Below are 9,324 nucleotides of genomic sequence, written 5' to 3' on the forward strand. Positions count from 1 at the left end.
CCTATCAAGCATCTATCATCCTGATCTCTCCTCCTTCTTGTTTGTGTTTGTAACTCCCTTGTAAACACCTCTAATCTTCGGCACTAATATGACCTTATTGTGTTGCAACTGCCGTAAAACCGTTACTAAAACTAAAAATCTCTCCTCCTTTTTGTGTATGTTACTCTCTTGTGGTACATCTATTCTCCAGCCCTTGTAGGACCTTATTGTGTTGCAAGTGCCGTAAAACTCTTACGAAAAAAAAGCAAACAAAACAAACGAACATTATATGAATCATCAAAAGTTCTCCCCTGTATTTGTGTTTGTGTTTGTGTCTCAGGTCCGACAACTCCAGATGGGCTCGCTGCCGGAACAAGTGAACGCCCTCACAGAGCTCAATGTTCTGATGGAGCAGGCCTGGTCTATGCCCATATATGGTGCGTTCCCTCTCTTTTGTGTTGATATTGTTGTAGGTGATATTATTCACGATGATGATGATGATGACGATGATGATGATGTCGTTGTTATCATCATCATCATCATCATCATCATCATCATCATCATCATCATCATCATCATCCTCATCATGTTTTAAAGTAGAAAAAAAATATACTTGAGACTTGAATAGGGTTGGTGTCATTTAATCAGATGTTCATATAGGCCCGGATGTTCAACGTTTCGCCTATAAGGCTTCATCAGGAACATAGTATCTGAGAAAAAAATGAGTGATGACGCTATAGCAACCCAGCGTTCACTACAAGTTACGTATTGGTACGATTTGGACAATATCGGAAAGAGCCGAAGCTCTGAAAAAGAAAAGCTAAGTCGTTACTGCCATGGTCCTGGCTGAGCGTATAGATATGTTAAAATTGATCACACATGGTGTTTAAAGCTCACGCAGAACTGGGACAAATTAAATTTGGAAAAAGGGGGAGGGGGGGGTAGATGGAGATCATCATCACCATCATCACCATTCTGTAAGCTGTACATTATTATTATTATTATTATTATTATTATTATTACTATTATTATCAATATCATCATCTTCACCATCCTTTCAGGCAAAGACCTGGCCTATGAGCTGTGTGATATCCTGCGGACGGAGAGTGCCCTGGACATCATAGTTGGGAACCTGGCATCCTGTAACAGGGACCTGATGAAGGTGTCGGCTCGCTTGTTGGAACAGTCACTGACCACCACTAATAGGTAGGTGGGATCTTTGGGACGGTCTAGTGACCCGTCACTGCGCTAGCGAAATGGCACAACTCATTTTTACTACTTTTCGGATAAAAGGGAAAACTGTTTAACTAGACTATTAAAATTTATCTATATAATATACTTGTGAAAGCTCATCACTTTGGTTGCCTAAAACTTCCAAATCACTTAACTTTTGAATTCGAAAAAACTAACGGTGGTTCAGAATCATTTAAAGGTTGCACAGCTATATCAAGGAGTCTGAAGCCATTGTAGTTTAATTTTCAGTTTTTCGTTAGTTTTGTTTAGATCTAATCTTGGGAAAGTTCATCTTCTAAGACGCCATTGTAAAGAAGAGAGGCCTCCGTTCACAAACAGTGCGCCCTGATTCCACATTGACTTGACGATCAATTCTACCACCGCATAATATCTGTTTTGGTTTTACCAAAAGATAGACATAGTTTCACCAATCAAAATAAAAGGCGAGTTCCATTTTGGAACAACTCTAAGTTATGCCATTTTGCTAGCGCAATTGGTGGTTTTGTCGTTGTTGTTGTGTGTGAGTACCTATGTGTGCGTGTGTGTTTATGTGCCTGCATGCGCCCTTGTATTTGTGTGAGTGCGTGCATGCACGGGTGCGTGAATGCATGCGTGCGTGTGTGTGTGTGGCCTACGGATTTAGATGACCTTATTGTGTTGCAAGTGTTAAAACTTTTACTAAAACAAAACAAACTAGCTTAGTCCTTGCACTAAATGACCATTTTCTTTTCCTTGTGCCTCTGATTAATCAACAACAAAAATCCAACTCCCTCCTTCTTTCTTTTCTATCAAACATCTCTCGTCCTTATCTCCCCTTCTTCTTTTTATGTTTGTTACTCTCTTGTAACACCTCTAATCTTCTGGCGCTCATATGACCTTATGCAGTTGCGAGCTCCGTAAAACCTTTACTAAAACTAAATACACTAAATGACTGTTATCGTATCCTTGTGCCTCTGTTTATTCAAAAAAATTCTGATTCCCTCCTTCCATTCTTTTCAGACGCCGTGTGGCAGAGAACGGCCTTGAACTTGTGGTCAAGATGACCCATGACGTGCGTGGAGATTGTGAGCTGGCCCAGACATCCACGGGGATCCTAGAAAGTCTGTTCAAAACCTCGGAAGATACTTGCTCTCGTGTCATCAAACTGGGAGGCTTGGACGTCATCACATACTGGTGCCGTTGTCAGGTCAGGGGTGTGTCTGTTTGTCTGTCTGTCTGTCTGTTTGTCTATCTGCCTGTCTATGTGTGTCAGTTTGTCTGTCTGTCACGGGGATCCTGGAAAGTCTGTTCAAAACCTCGGAGGGCTCATGCTCCCGCGTCATCAAATTGGGCAATCTGGACGTGGTCACCTACTGGTGTTATTGTCCGGTCAGGGTCATGTCTGTTTGTATGTCTGTCTGTCTGTCTGTGTGTATGTGTGTGTGTGTGCCTGGCTGTCTGGCTGCCAGTCTGGCTGGCTGCCTTCCTACCTGGCTGTCTCTGTCTCTGTATCTCTCTCTCTCTCTCTCTCTCTCTCTTGCTCATAGCAGTTTTGGGGGTTTTTTTGTTTGGGGGAAGGTTGGTGTGATTTGTGAGGGGTTTTTTGTGTTTCTTTTTTGTTGTTTTGTTTGGGGGGTTTTTGTTATGGAATTTACCCATTCATTTTGCTTTTTAATTCCTTCTTTTATTGATTGCTTGTTTCTTCACAGGACCGGATAACCCTCAAAAACTGCGCCATTGCCCTGTCTAACCTTGCGCTGTACGGAGGGGGAGAGAACCAACAAGAGATGGCCAAACACCGCGTCCCAGAGTGGTTATTCCCCTTGGCCTTCGTGGAAGACGACAGCGTCCGCTACTACGCTCTCCTCGCCATCGGAGTCCTGGTCTCCAACAAAGAGATTGAGAACGCCGTCATGTCTTCGGGGACGTTAGCTCTGGTGTTGCCTTTTGTTGACTCACATGACCCCGCAGAGTTCGGACAACAGGACACGTCACACCGGCACGGCCGGTCGCCTGGTTGGCTCAAGCGGCTGATTCCCGTCTTGTCCAGCAAGAGGGAGGAGGCTCAGGCATTAGCGGCCTTTCATTTTGTCATGGAGGCTGGGATCAAATCCCAGCAGGGGCGGAAGGAGGTTGGTTGGCGGGTGCTCTGGGTGGTTTGCTTCTTCTTTGCTATCAAAAGGCTATCGTCTTTATCTCCCCTCCTTCTTTTTTATGTTTGTTACTCTCTTGCAATACCTTTAATCTTCAGTACTTATATGACCTTATTGTGTTGCAAGTGCCGTAAAACAATTACTAAAATGGAGGTTGGTTGCTTCGCGTGATGGTATTGTTGCTTTTTATTGTTGTTTGTTGTTGTTTTTTGTTGTTGTTGTTTGTTGCTGTTGTTTTCTTAAGAGTTTGGTTGGAGGGTGTGGTTGTTTTGTTTTTATCTTGCTTGGAGAGGGGTGTTTTTGATTGTTGTTGTTTTGTTTGTTTGTTTGGGGGGGAGGTAATTGGTTTGTTTTGTTTTGTCTGTTAATTTTATTTAGTTTGCTTGATTTTTTGTGTTCGGTTAAATTTTTTATTTTTCGGGGGGTTTTATGGGTTTTTGGGGTTTTTTTGGTAGCACAGTAAAAAGGTGGATGGTCAGTGGGGTTTGTCCTTGAGCAAGACAAGACAAATTTAGCTCAAATTTATAAACTTATGTGTAATTACAATTTACCAGCATCTGTGGTGTAACAGTAGGGCATTTCACCATGGTACGCAGAAGATATGAGTTTGGTTCCTAAGTGGGGAATGTGTTTATAAATCCAGTAGCTTCGTGGGTGGTTGGTGGGTGCTCTGGTGTGGTTGTTCCTTCTTTCCTATCAAACATCTATCATCTGTATCTCCCCTACTTCTTTTTTGTGTTTGTTAAACCCTTGTAACACCTCTAATCTTATATGACCTTATTGTGTCTTACGGGAAAAAAAAGACAGACGGAGCTGGCCTGGACAGGCTAAATCAAAACAGCCAGCCTCTTGAATGATTAAAATTGTGTCGATGGTTGATGTGATACATCTACAGTCATAATTCTATATAACATAAAGAAGTCTTAAAAATAACCCACATCCTTTTACAATCACAATTCTATATAATGAAATTAAAACTTTATATAACATGAAGAGTCTTACAAATAACCCACATCCATCCCCAGGTTCTATACACAATTCTATATAACATAGGCCCAATAAAGAGTCTTTAAAAGAACCCACCTCCATCCCCTCTACAACCACAATTCTAAATAACATAAAGAGTTACAAATAACCCACCTCCATGCACAGGTTCTATACACATTTCTATATAACATAAAAAGTCTTACAAATAACCCACATCCATCTCCTCTACAACCATAATTCTATATAATAAGAATAAAACTCTATATAAGATAAACGATTCTTACAAATAACCACACTTCCATCCCTAGGTTTTATACACAATTCTATATAACATAATCTTACAAATAATCTACATCAATCCCTTCTACTTCCACATTCACAATTCTGTATATAAAAAATAAAACTCTATATGATAGGAAGAGTCTTACAAATAACCCACATCCATCCTTTCTGCTTCTACAATAACAATTCCATATAACATAAAGCATCTTACAAATAACCTCACGTCCATCCCCAGGTCCTCTACAACATCGGGGCTGTTGACCCACTCAAGTGGCTGGCCAGTACTCCCAACAGAGTGGCGTCCAAACTGGCAGCTCAGGCCCTGAAGATCATAGGGGAGGAGGTGCCGCACAAGTTGTCCCAGCAGGTTCCTCTCTGGACGTGTGACGATGTGGCGCACTGGATCACACAGGTGCTTGTTTGGTTGTTTGTTTGTTTGTTTGTTTGGCTGGTTGGTTGTTTATGGCGTCGTTGGCCTAGTGGTTGGGCTACTGGACTCGTATTCGTGAGGTTGCGAGTTCGGGGGTTCGAGCCACGGGCCCGATTTTGTGTCCTTGGGAAAGGCACTTTACATGAATTTTCCTCACTTCACCCAGGTGGGAATGGGCAACCGGCCATAGACAGCGAAAGATCTTGTCAGTATGTTTGTGTTTTAGCGCCTATAAATGGCAGCTTTTACTGTATGCTTCTCGGGAAGTTGAGGTTGTTTCAGAATGCTCTCGGGTCTGCAGGGGTAGTAGTATAGATGTTATTAATTGTTATTATTATAATCTTTGTTTGTTTGTTTGTTTGTTTTTGTGATTGTCCATCTGTATGCTTCTTAGGAAGTTGAGATAGTTTCAGAACTATCATTTTTTAGGGGGAGGGGGGGAGTGTTTTTACAGCCCTCGCAACTGCATAAAGTCATATTATTATAAGCGCGTGGGACACGTTAAACATTTTTAGTTGGTAGGAAATTTAACTTTTGCCCTGATGGTGGCCGAAGCCTACTCTTATCGGGATCTTTAACATGCGCAACTTGCACATGGGACCGCCAAGACTTTTCGCCCTTGTCCGAGAAGGCTAGATGTAGATCTCTACTACTATAAAATCAGGGGTGTGGCTGAAAGAGAGCCTTAAGAAGGAGCCAAAGAGTAGCTGTAGAAAGGCTACAGAAAGAGTCAGGAACCCAGAGGAGGTGGCAAAGGAGGTGGCAAAGGAGGTGAGGGGGGAAGGGCAGAAAGAGGAGACGAAAGAAGACGATAAAACTTTGTTAGAGAGCAGGAAAGGATGTGAAAGGAGAAAATTTTAGAGAAGAAAATTTTGTATGACTATCCAGATTCGAACCCGGGACCTATTGAATGAGCAGTTAACACCTTAACCTCTAGGCTGTGCATGAGCCTCCGAACGTTGTCAATTCTATAGGGGTGATAATACAGATTGTAAAGCACATAGATCTTGCTGTTCAGCCTGAATTTGCACTATACAAATGCTATCTTTCACTTGTTTGTTTGTTTGTTTGTTTGTTCGTTTATTTGTGTAAGTATGCATACCAGTATCAGGATGTAATGGGTTCTTCATCATTGCAAGTAAAAGACATGCGGGTGGTTGGAGGGCACCACAGGCAGGTCCTGCTTCTTGTCTTTGCCTCTGTTTCTGTCTGTCAATCTTTTTCTCTGCTTGCACTAAAATCTCACCCATGTGCTTTTCTTGACTTTAAAGTAGATAATAAATAAATTAATATAGATCATTTGAAAAAAAATAGGTTACTACTCGAACTTTATCGCTTGAGTTGTACAATTTATTTGTAGGCTATGAAATTTTCTTTTTAAACATGTTAAACTTGAAGAAAATTGCTTTGGTTGAAAATCTATTTATGTTATAACTTTGACCCCAATTTCAATTTTAGCCGACGTCACCATCATTTGAAGATTGCGAGAAGTATCTATTATGTCTGCATGCCTCTCAAAGAAATAAAGTTTTTTAAAAATACACTCACAATGAGACGTGACTGTTGTCCACCCAGGTTGGTTTCGGCGGGTACACGGACAACTTCCTGGGCAGTCAGGTAGACGGAGACTTGCTGCTGAGGATCACGGAAGAGGAGCTGAGGGACTCGCTCAACATGATCTGTGCTATCACACGGAAAAGGTCGGTGGCTATCTTTCGGCTCTGAGTTGTCATTTTTTGTGAGTGCCATAAAACATCTACTAAAACAAACAAACAAGAGTTGTCATTTCTCTCATCCTCGGCACTTATAGTATGACCTAATTGTGTTGCAAATGCTGAAAAAATGCTTACTGAAACAAGTTCTATCTGACATTTTCGACCGTTTTTAGTTACGAAAACCATGAGGTCAGAAACTAAATGTTCTTTCTGCCCTTTCAAAATCGTAAGATTATTCAAGGAGTCCTTTTCAAGATATTCAAAGAATTGTACTCAAAAAAGCTTGACATGTTGTAAAACTCAACATTTTTAACTTCAAATTTCTCTAAACTAGATATTGAGCAAATACAACTTTGTAATTCTGGGATAGTGATTGTGTATATCTGCATCTAAGGTGTAATGGTTAAGTTCTGTGTTGCTCGCTGAAGACCTGATTTTCGAGAGTTGGGGAGTGGAGGGGACATTTATTTTTTGGAGCATCTCTGTTTGTCTGCTTGGATGTTGTAGGATGTTGCATTCCACTCAGCCAAGGCTGGTCCTTATGTGCAGGGTCAACGTAAGCCCACCCCTGAAAAGATCTAAATTGGGGGCATACGACATTAACCTACGACATTTACATACGACACTAACAAATCAATACAAATCAACAACTTGACCATCTGTTTTCCAGATTCTTTCACAAACTGCGAGATCTGACCAATAGGGTCCACACAGCCTCCTTTTTCACAGTGCTTCAAATGAAACACAGAGAGAGAGAGAGAGGGAGAGAGAGAGAGAGAGAGAGAGAGAGAGAGAGAGAGAGAGAGAGAGAATGTTTTACGGAGTGGTTTGTTTCAGCACGTGAGACATGTATTTACTAATGTCCTGTCTTGTTGTGTGTATGCGTGAGTGCACCTAACGTTTATGTCCTGTCTTGTTGTGTGTATGCGTGAGTGCACCTAACATTTGTAACGTCTGCTGCCATTGTTTACAACCCAGACAAATTTCTCCCTGCAAGATGAATAAAGATTGTCATTGTCAATGTCATCTAAATTGTGTTGATGGGAACGTGAAATGTAAATTTACAGTCTATTCCAGGTTCCTACATACGCTGCGAGATCTAACCAGTAGGGATAACACAGCCTGCTTTTTTAACCCTTTGAGCCCTGACCTCCTGAGTCGCTACTGTAACTCTCTGCCTGAGCTCCTGAGTGATATATTCCTAACATTCATATGATCGTCAGAATCACATTCCACATCCCACTCAGGGCAGTCCATCTAATTCAGAAAGATCTTCAAAGTAATGAATTACATCCTGTGTAGTAAATGCTGTTTTCCATGCGTGTTTTGTCCCAGGCTAGTCGGGTTTGGGGATAGGGTCCCACTCACCTTTGTACCTGTGGCTGGGCATTAGGGCAGTTTTACCCCCTCAAAGGGTCAATTGGTTTGCTTTTGAGCACTAGGGGGCTATCCCGAAAAATGCTTTTTTGAGAAAATCGAAGGTAAAGTTTTTGTCCCTTGTTCAGTTTCTTTAAAAGACAAGGAGAGTTTTCCTTATAACCAAGCAAATATACATACCAATGAAACCAAACTTCTCCTATAGGTAGGGCAATGCCCACTTTTGGGTTAGGTCAAGATTTCTGGAAACCCCCGAAACCTGGCTTAGCCTGCTTGTCCTTAACCCTACCCATATGTCGTGTTTTACTATCATATCCATACGACATGGGAAACTCTGTGCCACCACTTTCCAAAGAGGAAATTTACTCATTAATCCAATCCGTACGCTTTGCATGGCAGTCTGTCAAAGTGATTTTTTGAAAAATGCTGGAAGTTTCAAAGAGATCTTCGCACTAGAAGTATTCTAAAATGTGAAGAATACACAACCCCGGGGCTACAAAATGACCCCAGGGCCTACGGATAGGGTTAAAAGTGACCAATTATCTAAATTATGTAGACGGGAACGTGGAACATAAAATTACAATCTATTCCAGGTTCTTACGAGAGCTGCGAGATTTGAAGATCTCCTCCGACTACACGTCCTGTGACCCGAGCATGCTGGGGGCGTGGCTTAGAGAGGTGGGGGAGGACATGTCCCAGTACACCTACCAGCTGCTCAACACCGGGGTGGACAGACCGCTGCTCCGGACGGTCACTGACCAGCACCTGTCTCATGACTGTGGGGTCCTCAATGGGATACACCGCATGAAGATACTCTCGAAAATTGAAGGTGAGCACTAGAGAGAGAGAGAGAGAGAGAGAGAGAAAGAGAGAGAGTGAGAGAGAGAGAGAGAGAGAGAGAGAGAGAGAGAGAGAGAGAGAGAATTACGATTAGTTTAGAGACCTTCTGTTTTAGAGGATGGTCGTTTTTCTCACATGCATGTAAAGAGGGAAAACAGGCGGGGGTGGGGAGAGGGGGGTGTGAAGGAAGGGGGCCTTGGAGACCCCAGTTGATGTTATCGTGATACATGTATTATGCAAACAGAGATTCATAGAGATACTACGTGTAGAAATGTCAACAGTTCTAGATGGGTTATGACAATTTTTCTTACATAATAATTTTGCTTGCTGGTGTGTTTCTCTTCAACTC

General features: G+C 42.0%; 1 protein-coding gene across 1 annotated transcript in view; it reads left to right on the forward strand.

The window, feature by feature from the left end:
• Positions 1-319: 319 nt before the first annotated feature.
• LOC101849069 (NAD(+) hydrolase sarm1) overlaps positions 320-9,324 on the forward strand; it is a gene marked incomplete at its 5' end in the record, with an annotated part of 14,541 nt that continues 5,536 nt past the window's right edge. Inside the window, 7 exon segments of the mRNA XM_013084863.2 lie at positions 320-416; positions 1,041-1,185; positions 2,212-2,398; positions 2,901-3,323; positions 4,849-5,025; positions 6,619-6,743; positions 8,729-8,964. Of these exon segments, the coding sequence (XP_012940317.1) occupies positions 320-416; positions 1,041-1,185; positions 2,212-2,398; positions 2,901-3,323; positions 4,849-5,025; positions 6,619-6,743; positions 8,729-8,964 (1,390 nt within the window).

This window comes from Aplysia californica, unplaced genomic scaffold (genome assembly GCF_000002075.1).
Source record: "Aplysia californica isolate F4 #8 unplaced genomic scaffold, AplCal3.0 scaffold00323, whole genome shotgun sequence".
In the NCBI taxonomy this organism is placed as follows: domain Eukaryota; kingdom Metazoa; phylum Mollusca; class Gastropoda; order Aplysiida; family Aplysiidae; genus Aplysia; species Aplysia californica.